This window comes from Aythya ferina (assembly GCF_964211825.1).
Source record: "Aythya ferina genome assembly, chromosome: 3".
NCBI lineage: Eukaryota > Metazoa > Chordata > Aves > Anseriformes > Anatidae > Aythya > Aythya ferina.
Genome location: NC_140298.1, coordinates 43,386,091 through 43,401,457, shown reverse-complemented (window position 1 = coordinate 43,401,457; position 15,367 = coordinate 43,386,091). Strand labels below are relative to the sequence as shown.

Sequence of the window (15,367 nt, the reverse complement as noted above, 5' to 3'; positions counted from 1 at the left end):
GAAGAGCATTTCTAACATTGGGAAGAGCATTTCTAACAAAACTATTTTTCTTCTGTCTTCTCTCATCAACAACCCCTGCCCACACATACACACAAGCACTGTTCAGTGTTCCAGAGTGGCCAACCACAAATAAGATAAATTTGAAGTTTGAAGTTGAGGATTGAAACTGAAAAAATAAGCTGAGGTGATCTAGGGTGGAAAATCCTTTTTGAAGAAAGTGACTCTCTTGTGCTAGAATAGGTGACCACGTGGTCAAGTATGAAGAAACTCCTTTTCAGAAAAGAAGTAAATACCTTTCAATAACTCATTGTACTAACCATTGGTATGGCTAATTAAGTTAAAGCTAGATGGATTTCCAGAATTGTTACACGTTCAAACATTGTGACTCCATATTTGATCATTTCTTTTTCTAGTGCTAATAATCCAAAAGGACTATTGGAGGTTCGAGAAGCTTTGGAAAAGGTACATAAAGTAGAAGATCTTCTTCCCATAATGAAGGTAAATCAAAGAAAACATTTCAAAATATGCTGAAAATAATACAGCATATTATGGGACATATCTAGTTCCCCAGAATGTAACAACCGTGTATAAACTTAGAAATGACAAACTGGAAACACTAATTAAAGGTATTTCTGCCTTACCAGCCAGAAAGGTTTGTGGTCAGATCTTTTGTAATGGTCTGATAGCATGTGTGTACAGTATGAAGGAAAAAATTGAAGATATGTCTGAAAGATCAAGAGCAACATGGAAGGAACAAGTTCATTTGGTGAATCTAATGTGAAACTGTTGTAACTAATGTTGCCTGTAGTCACTGATAGCCAACCTGAAACTGTGTTTTACGTTCTTGTGCTCTGGAAAAGGAGTGAGGGAAACCTGCATTTTTACTATTTGCTGGTGACGGTATCTGCAGAAAGACAGTGGATCATAAGGCATGCCAAATGAGTTATATTATGATCTCAACTTAAGCAATGAGACTTAAGCTGGATTTAAGTAACGGGTTTTCCCCTCTTCCTTCAATCCCTTCAAATTACTCTAGGATGACCCTTATGTAAGTATTTGGGTTTGGGGAAACACCATTACAAAGTATATATTGCTAAAAGATTGAACAGAGCTTCATTTAGAATAGAATAAAATTTGGGAAGGAATATGTATTCCAAATAGAGACCAACTCCTAACTTTCTGTTGGTACGTCTGCACTGTGGTTTCATGGACAGATACCAAGCTGTTGCTGATCAGTCACTCTGACTGATTGCCACAGAACAGTTCCTCAGAAGATTTGTTTACCTTGCTGCTACTGCTGATACACTGGTTTTGAATTTCCTCACTTGTGCAATATAGGTATCTTCACAGAAGCCACATGGCTCAAGCACTGAATTTTTCTGTGGTGTTTTTAATAGGTTTTACAAATATAAGGGTCTACAAAATTCATAGTTTTGGAAGTCTGTCCTTTTTAGATTCCTGTCTTGTCCTTGGCCTTTGAAGAGGAATCCACATGAATACCAGCTAAACCTAAACAAACTTGTGATGAAGAGACTGTAGATATTGGGGTGGATAGGTGATTGTGTTGCCTACTGCCATATGAAAGTGCAAATAACAGCCCTGTAGAGCACTTCTTATGGCTACTATAGAATCATAAGCCAGAAAAAAAGAGAAAAGAAATCCTATTACTGGAGTTAAAAATACAGGTTACTCCAAGACAATGATGAAAATGTATAAACATAGTGGACTATACATAACCTAGTTTGTTATAAATGTTTCTAAGAACTGGCAGCAAATATTTTTCCTGGTTTTCATAACCTGTACATTTTGCTCTGGTTTGAATCAACTGTATCCTATTCTGAATTGCATCTAAGTGGAATGCTATTTCTCATTAGAGGCTTTTAGATTTGTTTCTTTAAAAATAAATGCGGATTCTCTTTAAACATAACATTCTGGATCACAAGTTCTATCTTAAAATAAATAATTGTCCTAGTAATTCATTCAACACTATTGCACAATAGTCATTAATAGTGCCTGTATAAAATAGCTGCCTGCTAATATTGACGCAGTTTGGTTATTCAGATAGCTGAGGAATGTTTATGTCAAAAGCTGGGCTTTTGGCTTTACTTAAATACAGTTTTGCCTGGTTTATACAATTCTTTGGCTACAGTGCTACATTTAGATAATGTAGCTTTGTAAAATTCTTAAACTCTGTGATATTTTTCCTTCTGATGAGGATAAACATTAATTGAAATTGGATCATAGTTAACAAAGTGTTGCTATGAGATTGTGTTCTGGAATCCACAGTTAAACTAATACAACTACTTCTTAGTGTAAACATAAAAAGCAGACTTTCAGATTCCTGCTTTTGCATTTACATTGTTACACCAAATGGTTACTGTCAACGTGCAACTTGGGGAGAAATCTGTACAGTTCAAATTACAGTTGCTTTTCACACATGAGGCAGTTTTATATTCACTATATAGTTAAAGTTGAATGGCAAAATGCCTCATTCGGTACTTAAGATTTCCATCCAGTAGCAAATGAAGAATGAATGAAATAATGTAGTTGACAGTAACTCTTTGTACTGCTCACCCAGCTTGTCCACTTTCATTTCTATTCCAGTTTTAAGTGTTTCAAAACAATAGAGGCAGACTGTCTCTTTGCATTTACTCTAATATTACTTCTCTTTTTCTCTTGAAAGCAGTTTAACAGTAAAACAAGAGATGGGTTTACTGTGAACACAAAAGTCCCCAGCCTTAAGGATCAAGGAAAAGAATATGATGGATTCACGATTACCATAACAGGAGATAAGTATGTTTTCGGGGGCTCAAATACCTTAAGTAATGATGAAGTATTGGCAATTTATCTTCGCAAATGCCATTTCTACTTGCATCAAGTGGCTTTTGTTTTTCACTGGTGACGTTCTTGCCACCATATTTTTAAATTTTATTTCAGCACTTCTGATTCCTCTTGTGTCCCCTGACAGAGAGGGAATATGGACAGTAATTGTGGAATTCAGTTGAGATGATTCTCTAACATAAGTGAAGAGACACCTTGTTATTCATTTTAAAATATAAAAAGCCTAAAGGAGGAAAAATGCCATTCTTTATCCATATCAAAATACATTTCTTGTTGTGAGACCTTGTCTTTTATGGAGGCTGAGAAGTCCTGAATGGAAATTTCTTTGACCAAAGCATGGAAAAGACTCTTCTATTTGGATTTTGGCCTTTTAATTTTCTGTATTTTTGAGATGTTTGCAGACCTATTTCTGCCAGTTTAGACTATGTTATTCTTCTATGAGGATATGCTCAGGTGGGACCTCGGGCTTATCTCATTGAGTGAGATAGCAAATTTCTCACTGTATAGATACTGACTCCTTGTCTTCTCAAAGAGCGTTAATCTGAATCTAATTAGAACTAATCAGAAACCCCTTCCAACTACCAGCTGAAAGATTGACTAGACAGCTCATGCTGTTGGTTTATTATGGGATTTTAAATTCTGTGCATTGGATTTTTTCCCAGAACTTGAGTGCTTCTAACACTGGGACATGGAAATTGAACTTCTATTCTGAAGTGTTAACATATTTCCTAACTTCTAATTTTACATTCTAAATCATAAGCCTGTATACGCTGAAATGAAACAAAACATGCCTTCACTATTTTAGAAAGATATTTTGGTATTAGTAAAATGGTATACCATTTACTTCTTACAAATATTCTTCTATATTAATCTGTTTTAATCCATAGTTTGAAGTCATGCTTTTATACCAAAACAATTCCATTTTGGTAGATTTAAGTTTGTAAAACTGTATTTTGCATTCTATACAGGAGTCTCAAAGCCAAGAATATGTTTTAAAATTGGATAGCATCTTGATGTATTCTTTCAGATAAACTTACAACATGGCAAAATGTTTCTAATTTCAATGTTTGTGTTTTTTTAAACTAAAATGGGGACAATGCACATAATATAAAGAAAAATATAGGAAAAAGTTATGATGTAGTATTTAACTGTTACACATTTGTTACTTAGCCTGTGTATGTGCAAAAAAAAATAATTATGTTCTTGTTTAATCTGTTTGATAGAGTTGGAAACATATTATTTTCAGTAGAAACTCAGACAACAGAAGAAAGAACACAGCTGTATCATGCAGAAATAGACGCTCTATATAAGGATCTAACAGCTAAAGGAAAAATTTTAATTCTGTCTGCAGAGCTGGGGGTAAGACTGTTTTAATGGAAACAATGAGTTCCTTGATAAAATTCTATTATGTTTTTATACCTTGTGTTTAACAGTCAATGTCTTAATACTTTTTGACAGAGATCTTAAGTAATAAAATAGACTGCTTCTTTAAATCCAGTTATGTCAAATATTATAAGAAATTGCCATCATTCTGTCTGCTACTTAAATTTGCTCTGCTTTGCTGCAGTAATTGGAGAGAGTCCAGACAAGGTCTTGATATCACAATGTGTTCTGCTACAGAAGTAGTGGATATTTCTTTCTCCTTCGTTTGCACGGGTCTGTCATCACTGTTTCATTGTTCTGATAAGCACTACTTAAGATCATATGCAGATTTGGTTTATAGTTGCTGGATGTAAGATGAGAAGTAACGTGGAGTCATGGGAAAAAAAAAAATTGTGTTCATGTTGATTTCTGTTGTAATGAGAATTTGGCCAGATTTAAGCTTGCACTTTCCACTTTTCATCCTTTAACACAGTATAGGTAAACAGTTTCACCTAAATTTGAAAGGTATAATAAAATAAGTTGTGTATATATGTTAATCAAGCTTCAGCTTGATATTTTTCACATTTGAAACAGTTATTCTAAAAGTGCTACAAGATTTTTCCAAATATATGTTCATACATATAGTAACATCTGGATATTAGACCATCTTTAATTCTCTTTTTGTCTTTGCTTAGGAAGCAGATGCTGTGTGCAACTTGATCCTGTCATTAGTTTATTACTTCTATAATTTAATGCCACTTTCAAGAGGATCTAGGTTAGTGATTGTTTTTTATCACATCTGTTGTCTTGGATGCACACTGTAAAATGTCCATGTATTACAGTATCCTAATATATTTTTAATATGAAAAAATAGAAGTTGGACTGTCTGTCCTGTACCATTTCTTATTTTAGCTGCCATGATGATGAACACTGATTTTGTAGTGTTTTAAAAGCTAGTACGTAACTGCTGATAGTAACTATTCATAGCTGCATGTATATTTAAAATGGCTAGTAGTATTTATGGACTTCAGCTCAGGGATTGAAAAGTATCTTTTTAAAATTGTAACATTTGGGTTCTTAGTCCACATTGTTAGGCCACTGTAATTTAATTCAAAGCTTTACTGAAACATGTATTGTATATGAAATATACTTTGGTATAACTTAAGATAATATTTACTTTGCATTTTTTTTTAATATTTTTTTCAGCTGTTAGGGTCACCAAATGAAACATTAGAATAAAGTTTTCCATATTTAATTGATCTCTTCAACTGAAATTCTAGTTTAAGTCATACACGTAGCCAGGTTTGAATGTTACTAATCTCTTTTCCACAGAGCACTTACGAGTTTTAAGCTTATTGATAAACACAGTTCAGTAGAATATAAACAAATAATCAAGAGACTCGTATCTTTAATCAGCCTTTTACTTTATCTTGCAGAATGAGAAGATTAAAGAAATTGTTTGAGTTTCACAATTAAAAAAAAAAAGTTGAACAGATGGGGCAGGGGAATCCCTTTTGGTCCTACAGTGCCTCTAGCTCTGTTGCAGTGAAGTTTATAAACTTCTGGGCTACAGTTAAGCTTCTTGGAAACAGGAGTTTGCTCTGTATTCAGCTGTGTGGAGTTTTAAGAACTCACAATTCTGAAATTGTAATTCTGACTACTGTAGAAACAGTGTTCTTTAGTAGTTAAACTTCATAGGATCTTTATTTCAATGGTTTTGGAAAATAAGTGATTTCACTTCTTAAGTGTGTTGCACTTTATTTTATTTCTAAAATAACCACATCTGTAACTTTTGCTAACCTTCTGTGAAACAGCAATATACACAATTTGTGCTTTTTGTAGTCTAAAAGAATGCTATTTTAAAGCTATTATTTAGTATAACACTATGGAAATCTTTGACTTTTTTTTTTTTTTTTTTTTTAGTGTAATAGCTTATTCAGTGATCATGGGAGCACTAATGGCAAGTGGAAAAGAAGTATCAGGAAAAATTCCTAAAGGAAAGGCAAGTATCAAAACGCACTGCTTCAGCCTTGGTGGAGGAAGAAATGCATGTAAACTTGAGGAAGGAGCTGTAAAATGAACAGAAGTTACACGTTTATTTACTGGAGATGAGGTAGACTTAGTGAGTTTTAAAGATTCCACTGCTGAACTGAGAGCAGGTGAGATTTAGCAACTGTATATACAGTAACTCTGCTTAGTCAAATGGTAGCAGCTTGTGTCCCACAGTAATTACACCTTTGGAAGGGAAGCAGTTCTTGTATGCTGAGCTGCATTTTCCAGCTTTCTTTGAAAAGGATTCTGAGAATACTTAGGCAGAATGAGCAGCTCTTCTGGACACACAGCAGAAATTCTTTCTTTACTCTCAATGTATTCTTAAGTACTTAGGGCTTAGCAATCAAAAAACGTATTTGCAGTTTCTCGTAATACCTCCTCCTCCTCTGAAAGCAGTTTAAAATGTAGTCAGTTGAAAGGTTGGATTGCATTTAAATATTATAACACCTTGCTCCATTTTCCTTTCTTTATTCAGCTAATGGACTGTTAGCTGTATCACCTCCTCAGCGTGAAAGGAGAGAGAGCACCTCTGTTTCTTTAATGTATTGTCAAAAGAATCAGCAAAATTTCAGTGAGACTCAGTGTTGAAGGAAATACCCTGTGTGGATAACTGAAGAAAGAGCAACTTTCCTTTCTATTCTAGAAAATCCTGAAAACAATAACGTCTGTCCTTTTAGTACTGAGTTTAGAAGGCTGATAATATTAAAAACAACAGCAAAAACATAAACATGGACATGAAAAGAATGTGTACTGTACTCCTAGCTGCTTTTAAGAGCAGATAGCAAAAAAAACTTCAATTTCAGGGGGCTGCTAAGTTGATATCTTCAGTGTTTTATAGGAGCCCTAACTAAGGTTGAATATTTACTTATGTGGAGTGTTTTTTTGTTGTTATTTTATTTTAATGCATATTCTTAGGACTTAATAAGGTAGTGCATTTTGCTGACCAATTTTAAGTGGTCAAGCGATGTTTCATGTTTACTAAAAACCAGAATTTCTGTCTTATGGAAAACTTCAAGGCAATTCTTATGTTTGAGGCTTTTTAAAATTATTTTTTCCTGAAATAGCACCTGAATTGAAACAAAACCATTTTTAGGAAGGTTTTCACTAGCTGCAAGAAATTGTTTTTTTCTAGTCAAATGAAACCTGGAGTTATTGACAGATTTCTTAGAGGGGGATTTCTGGTCCCAAGCTTATTACAGCATGCAATATCAGACTGCTCTGAAGCCAAGGATGTAGTTGTCAAGCGTCCTGTTGCTGCCTTGGAAGGTCTGGCAGTAGCCATGGACTGCGTATTATTTATTGTGGACAGGAATGCAAACCCACAGTCAGATTCAGTGCTTGGCATGCATGCTGCTATTCCAAATTGTTTGGTGATGAGGGAGAAAATAGCCTGGGCACAGATTAGTTAGCAAGCTTACTCCTGTCCCACCAGGAACAGAGGAAACATTTGATTGGAACCCTTCCGTAAATTCAGCCAGAGTTCACTAAACAATTTTAACGAAGCAGCGTCTTCGAGCACTGCTTTGCTGAAAACTTGCTATGAGCTGTAGATATGAAGTTTCCAGAGTTCTTCGCTGTTTGTAATTAAACTCTAAAAACTTGTTGTGGAAAGAAATAATACAGAATGCCTGGAAAATCCAGTATAAGTCTACCATTCCTATGGTATGATATTTTGCAGATACAGTGTGTGAAAATGTGAAATATCCCAGTTTTATTTGTTAATTGGACATTATAATAATTTTTTGAAGATGGTCCATATTTTCTGTCACCAACTGAGTAGTATAGACATCTTGCTTAGAGGGAGAAACTGTATTATGTCACAAAAGGAAAAACGCATTTTTAAAATTGAAGTTATCTATTAAGAATATTCAGGGATTAACTTCCTGGAATTAGAGAACTTGAAACTTCTCTCATTTCTTAAGATCTCTTCAATTTTGTTGCATTTTCAGCTTGTTGATTTTGAAGCAATGACAGCACCAGGATCTGAGGCTTTTAGCAAAATAGCAAGGAGCTGGATGAACCTAAAAAGGTAAATCTTTTTTGTTCTGATGGTGGAGGAGGATGGGTGTGGGGTAGTAGAATATGAAAGACTTTAAGTCAAATTTAAGCCTATGCTGAAGAAGTGACTTAGACATTATGAATTTAACAAATGATCCAGTCTATTTTTAACTTTCAAATCTTGTCTTAACAAATCCTAATTTGTAAACAGTTTCCTAGGCTAACAGAACATTTGTCTACACATCCACTCATCATGTGTTACCACTGAGAAAATTCCTTGAATTAATATTTTCTTCATTTTGTCCAATGGTATAATTTGCCTTTTTTTCCTGTAGTTATTATTAATGAATCTTGAGATTGAGTGGAAAAAGGGGGGAGGATTCAACTTGGTGGTTCTTTCCATTCTTATGGATCTCTAACCTATACACTGAAAGTGATGTACTTATCTGTTGGTGCTACTTTAATTTGAAGAATAAGTATTTTCAAAGTAAATGGAAGTTTTGTATATGCAGTATTACATTAATATAACAGTATGACTTCTGTATTATGCCAAAAAAAAAGTTTTGATTTTTCTTAGAGTGGTTTTTGACTACTGAACATGCTAATTCCTTGTCAGTGTTACAGAACTGTTGCATTTGATTTGTCCCTTAGTGGATATTCCCCATACAAAATCTAAAAATGGGGCTAGAGACAAAAAAAAAAAAAAAAAAAAAAAAAAAAAAAAAAAAAAAAGTTTTAGTATCTTTTAGGACAGGGTCAAGTCACTTAAAGGGTGCTGAGAGAACTGGCCAATGTCCTTACAAGGCCAGCTGTAATCTCTGAGAGGTCATGTGGACCTGGGGATGTTCCTGGTAACTTCAGGAAATGAAATCTTGCATCTGCCTTCAAAAGGCATGAAGGACAACCCAGGGAAACTAGAGGCTGGTCAGCCACACTTTGGTCCCTAGGAAAGCAAACAAACTAAATGTGAGCTGACAGCAGGGAAGGCCAGCAGCATCCTGGGCTGCCCTAGATTGTGAGGATGATTTTGCCCCATTCAGTACTTTAGACCACACCTGCATCCAGTTTTGGGGCTGCTGGTACAGTAAAGAAGGATAAACTGGAGCAAATTCATGAGAGGACCACCAGGATGGTAAAGGGGGCTGAAGCACATGTCTCAACAGGAGGGAATTGGGCTTACCTAGCCTGGAGAAGAGAAGGCTTTGGCCTAACAGGAACTTTCCAGTTCCTGACACTACCTTTACCACACAAAAGTTATCTTCTCTTGTTGGAGAAAAGTCAGCTTAAACTATTCCAACCCTACCTATGTGTATCTGACCCTCTCAGTTGTACTGCTGAAATTATGTGTGGGATCTCATAGCAAACCAGATCAGGAAAATAATTTTTGGTTTTGACAAGGTTATTTTTAACTGAGACTGTTTCACAGCATAGGATTTGCTGGCTCAACTGAGAGATGGGTGAGGAATGAGCCAGAGTGGTGAAAATGCTAAAGCTGGTTCTGCTTGATACTGAGAAAAGTATCTGTGGAACCACAGCCCAAATAGCTGGAAGTAATTATACAATGATAATTAACCTTGGGAGCTAATTTGTCTGTGGTATAAAAATTATAGTGCGTAAGGTAAGTAAGGTTTGAAGATTTAGAGCAATAAAACTCTGCTTTAAGTTCTGCCATTTCAGAAGGCTCTTATTTAGTGATTGTTTTCATTCTGTATAGTGAGGGCAGCTCCTGAAGTGAGGAGTCAAGAGAAACAAGAACTGGTGGTGATCAACAGGTTCTTGGCTTTGAGTCCCAAATGTGTTGAAGCATTTGAACAGAAATACAAGCTAATATGTTAACTTTCAGGGAAATTATTTTTAGTGCAGCAAAAAATTAATATATTTTTTTTTCCTTTTTCAGTATTTCACCTTCTTACAAGAGTCTGCCATCAGTATCAGAGACTTTTCCTACCCTGAGAACGATGATTGAAGTACTAAATACAGACTCGTCTTATTGTCTAAAAAAAACTATAGCTGTTGTGTAATTTATACAAATAAAAGACCAAGATATGCTGCTCCCTAAATTATTTTGAAGGGGAAAATATGGTCAAACTGGGTTTATTGTTTGTTTTTTCGATAAATAGAGTACACAAACTTATTTGAGTAATGATCACTAGGAAAGGGAATCTTTGTGACCAGTAATATTAAAAAGGAAAAAAAAAAAAAAAAAAAAAAGGAAAACAGTTAACTTCTTGTATCCTGACATACTCTAACAAGAAATACAGCTGTCTGGAGGGGGGCAAAATGAAGAGCAAGAAGAAATTTCCATCTCACTTATGTTCTGAATGCTCTGCAAGTGAAGATTTACTTTAAAAAAAAGTGCATTGAAAATACCATCGTGCGACTTCCCTTTTAATTTTTTTTTCCAAAGCCTCTGTCTTCTGCATGGAAAACCTCGAGAAAATGTGTGAGTAATTGGTAAATACACAGGCATTTCATGTAATGTAATCCAGTGAAGGAACAGATGTCAGCTTAAAGGAACGGATTTTAGAAGAACATAATTTGGAAACAAAAACAAACAAATGACATTCGGGGTTAGCTTCTCGGTGAGTAAATGTCAAAAACACAGCAGCAGTGCATTAGTTTCTCTTTCCGTATACCCATTGGTGGCGGTATCTGGCAAAAGATATCAACAAACTTGAGAGCATGTTGGGAGAACAATCTAGGGCTCCCTGGGTTGTTTTTGTTGGAAGGGGACTGATGGAAAGACAGACTTCCTGTAGGGTAGAGCTAATTCAGTTCAGACAACGTGGACAATACCATGAACCAATTTCTCATTGTCATACTCGTATTACTTCCAGTGAGTCTTAACTGTATTGTACTCGTTTTAGGTTGAGCTCTGTGACTTTACGTCTATTCCTCAGGTTAAATGAACTCAGAAAGGGCAAGCAATGTTGGGACAAATATGTAGTTTCCTCAGCAACTTCAGGTTTTTTTCTGTGTTGATTTTCAACACTTCTGAAAATGTACAGAACTTTTCCGTTTTAGATATAGATTTCAACTTGTTTAATATTGATGATCTTTCAATTTTCCAGAGTTTAGGGCTTTGTGCAATAGCAACTATCTGTCCCAATCATGCAGCACAAGATAGTGTAAAGAACAAGTTATTTTCCAAGGGAGAGGTGAAAATATCCTGCATACACCTTTTTTTTTTCTGGCTACAGCATGATGCATTCCAAATTCCCTCTTTAATTAAAAAAAAAAAAAAAAAGCAGCAAAGCCTCAAGGATGTTGATATACATGAACTACTTTAATAATGGGGCTGAAAATAGGGTAGATTATTGAAGGGAAAGTGCTTGTTGATTATTCCACACAATGTTATTCTGTATTGGATTCAAAGTGGGCTCTGTGTATGTATGTATGCTCAGATGTGTGTAAGTCCTGGAGCAAGAAGGAAAAAAAAAAAAGGAAAAGCCACAAGAGCTACTCTGAGTACTGACATCCAGCTGGAGGACTCGATTTAAATTCAATATTTGTTAACTTCATCACTGGCAGCATAGGACAACCATGGGTAGCTAGAGTCTTGAATGTTCATGTGGGTTTTCCTAGAGCTATTTCTAAATGAAACCTGAAAAGTGAATGTGTACTATGTCTACATTAGGAAGCAGCACATCCCACCCAGTATAAGTAGAACACTTCCCACACTATTAATTTCAGAGGTCTTTTTCTATACTTGTCTGTTTTGTGAACTGACTGCTCACTACATTTGGAATGCGTGTTAGCAATGCATCTTCTGGTTTGGACTTCTTGGATGAAACAACACATATTCTGAGACCTTCCTGTGGTGGGAAAAAAAATGTGATAAGTGGAGAAGATGAGGAGATCCACTTCAAAAGTGTGCTCCTGGTCAAACTAAAATGGTGATGCGTATCTATCCACAGGAACTTTTTTCATTAAGTCTTGTATTCTAAGATTACATATTGAAAATATTAGAGTAGGGAAAGAATGTGCTTTTCTTCCACTTAGCGCCTTCTACCATCTGTTGCCAGAACGTTTTGCTGCCCATGTAGTAAGTATGTCTCCAAGAACAAGTGCTATTATAGTATTAACTTCTAGTTAACAAACTAGAACTACTAGTTCAGTTGGAAGGAACCTACAAAGGTCAAGTCCAACTGCTTGACTACTTCAGGGCTAACTAAGATTAAAGCATACTGATGAGGGCATTATCCAAATGCCTCTTGAACACTGACAGGCACGGGGAATCAACTGCTTTGCTAGGAAACCTGTTCCAGTGTCTGACCACCCCCTTTTTGCAGGGCTGCTCTCAGCCACTCATCTCTCAATCTGTACCTGTGGCCAGTGTGACTCTCTGCTAGCTTATGGTATTGTTACTATACATGTAAGCAGAAATTAAGTGTGAAGGCAGGAGGAAGGAATAAGTAGCATTAAAGATGTTTTTTAACCCTAACTTGGGTCTGTCTGAGTTGGTAGGTCTAGGATCCGTTTCAGTCTTTGCATGGAGCTTTGTGCTGGAGCTACAGAGATGTCAAGGTTAAATTTGATGGAAAAACTGACCCACCTCCCACCTAAGGGAAGAATCCAGTGTGCAGTATCCTGAAGCCAACATCTGTTCCTCAAGTATCAGAAGGCAAGTAGGCTGCCCATATCTGAGTACAGTTTGCTTAAAGCCTAGGATTCTCTGCTCCTGCTTGTTTGTAGGTAAAGTATTAAATACGTTCCAGTACATATATTTGATCAATGGGGTACAAAATGTGTATATCCAAAAAGCAAATCTAGGAAAAAAAGAAAATGGCTAGAATCCACGTTAGTAGCCATTAGTGCACTTCATGGTATTGCTAAACATCGGGAAGGCTTGGTATAACTTTGAGAAAGGAAGTGAAACTCATCAGGAAGAAAAAAAAAAAAAAAAAAAAATTTCATATGCTGACCTAAAATTCATCAGCAAAGCTGTAATAAAGGCAAATTTGACCATCTGTCTGATGGGTACTAATGGGAATGCATTTTAAACTTTCTTGGTCAGAATTTACATTAAGGCCTAACTTAGGTATTTCTTTCTAAGTAAGGGTAAAGTGAAAGGTAAAGCTTGTGAAGTGAAGGGTAAAGTTTGTGAGCTTTTATTAAAAGAATTGAGTTATTTCACCAAACTTTTCCTTGAGTACCTTTCCCTGCCCCATTATAAATAAGCACTGTTTGCTTCTATGATGCCTTCTATTTAAAGGTCTAAAAGCATCAGAAATATCTATTAGATACCATTTTTGGGGAAAAGAATCATTTCATTTCTACATAATGGGGAAAGGTTCAGAAAACAGGGAAAGATTCCTAAACTGATGCCTTGATTGTATTCAAACACTGGTCTTTCCTTTAGACCTGTACGTTTTATTATAATTCACTGACAATTGGGAAATCTGTTTTGGTATTGACCAGGAAGTTCTTGGAACTGTAAAATAAGAGCTGTTTTGTTTTATGGCTTTGCTTTATGGCTTTGATAAGAGGGAGTAGAGAATTGATGGTGGGGAAGAGGAAAAATCACCTGGACAAACAAGCTGTGTACAGCTGTCCAGGTTTCCTGCTCCTTATTCATTTTTACCCATGTGCCTGAGTTCATACCCATCCCCCTGCTGACAGCCAAAAAGATTGTTAGTGGCAGATGAAGGCAAAGGTAGGCAAAGCGTGTGTTGCATCCGCGTGTGTGTGCATAGGTGCTTCAAAGGCTTGTTTCTCTGGGCGATACGTATGACTAAGAAAGTGAGCTGGAGTCAAATAATGCTCTCAAACAAGTTTAACAAACAGAACAAGATTATATAACTGGACTGGTATGTGAGGACGTGGAGAACTGTAATTATCTCCTTAGAAGTAGATATGTGGAGAAATCTAATTATCATTTTTCATCTTCTCCTGTGTCATCTTAGACAACTGGTCTAGCTATCGTTTGAGCTTTAAAATGGGAACACAGATGCGTTGCAGGCCCAACCCAACCACTTATCTATTAATATTACAGAACGTATGAGGAGAAAAAATAGGTTAAGCAATGGAAACCCATTAATCTGAACCTCAGCATTTGTGAGACTTCATAATATATTTTGAAGATCATAAAATTTCTTGTGCAACTACCCAGCACAAAAGGCAAAACAGATTTAGTCTCAATATATTTACTTGTCTTTGGTAAGCCTCCTTTTTGCGTATGTTACCACACACAGTTAGGACTTGATACAGAGTACGCTTGTACAGAGGATGAAGAGATCTCTGAAAGGGAGAAATAAGGTGGTGGTAGGCAAGCAGGTTTGTAGTCTAATCTATAACCTGCAATGAAACTTGCAGGTTATATGGATGGGTTAACAAAATGAGGCTCAGAATAGCAGATAGGGAGAACTCCATGTCTGAAAGTACCTGAAACAGGTTGGAAATCATAATTGACAAAAATCAAGTCTCTTATAATTTCAAACTTTTTTAGTTGCAACCTACCTACAATTTGCAGCTATCATCCGCCTGCGGGAAAGGCATATGAAATTCTTGATTATGTCAGGAATATTTTGAAGATGTTGTATTACAGTGATGGGCTCCCCTCTGGGATACCGATGTACTGGGGAATGCTGGTGTACAGCTCCAGCCAGCTGGGGCCGATAACAGACTTCAGCCGGCAGCACACAGCGAGGCTAACACTAAACAGGGTGCTGGAGTGAAGGCTGGTTTCACACAGGCTGTCCCTGTAAATACAGTAGTAGGAAACATAGATTTGGAGAGAAGAATGGAGGTTAGAAAGAACCATGCTCTTAGCACAAGCTGGTCATAAGGCAAGATTTCAGAAAAGGGGGGCAGTTTGGTAATTTTTTTTTAAGATGATGGTTTTGTACTGCACTCCTGCTCTAGATAATAAACTCATGAGCAGACTTGTGCTGTGGCTGTCAGAAATCCCTTATAATTTATGGAAGAGGCCAGTGCCACGTGGAAACTCAGCAGTGCACAATTGTCTTCCTTAATCTCAGTGACAGAGGCGGTAGTAACAGGAGTGCTGTGACACAGTGAACATGCGCTACTGCCACTGTTCTTCCCTGACTTTCCACCCCACGCTTATCCTAATTCATCGATCTTTTGAGATCGTTCTTCTTCACCGGGCAGC

General features: G+C 36.4%; 1 protein-coding gene across 2 annotated transcripts in view; it reads left to right on the top strand.

Annotated features, from left to right (window-relative positions):
• The window catches only part of TTC13 (tetratricopeptide repeat domain 13), a 38,718-nt gene extending 28,405 nt beyond the window's left edge, over window positions 1-10,313 (top strand). The window contains exons 17-23 of one of the 2 annotated variants that reach the window (XM_084515753.1): window positions 414-498; window positions 2,687-2,793; window positions 4,065-4,200; window positions 4,899-4,978; window positions 6,127-6,205; window positions 8,205-8,284; window positions 10,151-10,313. In XM_084515753.1, the coding sequence (XP_084371879.1) occupies window positions 414-498; window positions 2,687-2,793; window positions 4,065-4,200; window positions 4,899-4,978; window positions 6,127-6,205; window positions 8,205-8,284; window positions 10,151-10,274 (691 nt within the window). In that variant the 3' untranslated portion in view covers window positions 10,275-10,313. Of the gene's footprint in view, window positions 1-413; window positions 499-2,683; window positions 2,794-4,064; window positions 4,201-4,898; window positions 4,979-6,126; window positions 6,206-8,204; window positions 8,285-10,150 lie in introns of both variants that reach the window. The other variant, XM_084515752.1, reaches the window with a different exon arrangement.
• Window positions 10,314-15,367: the final 5,054 nt, after the last annotated feature.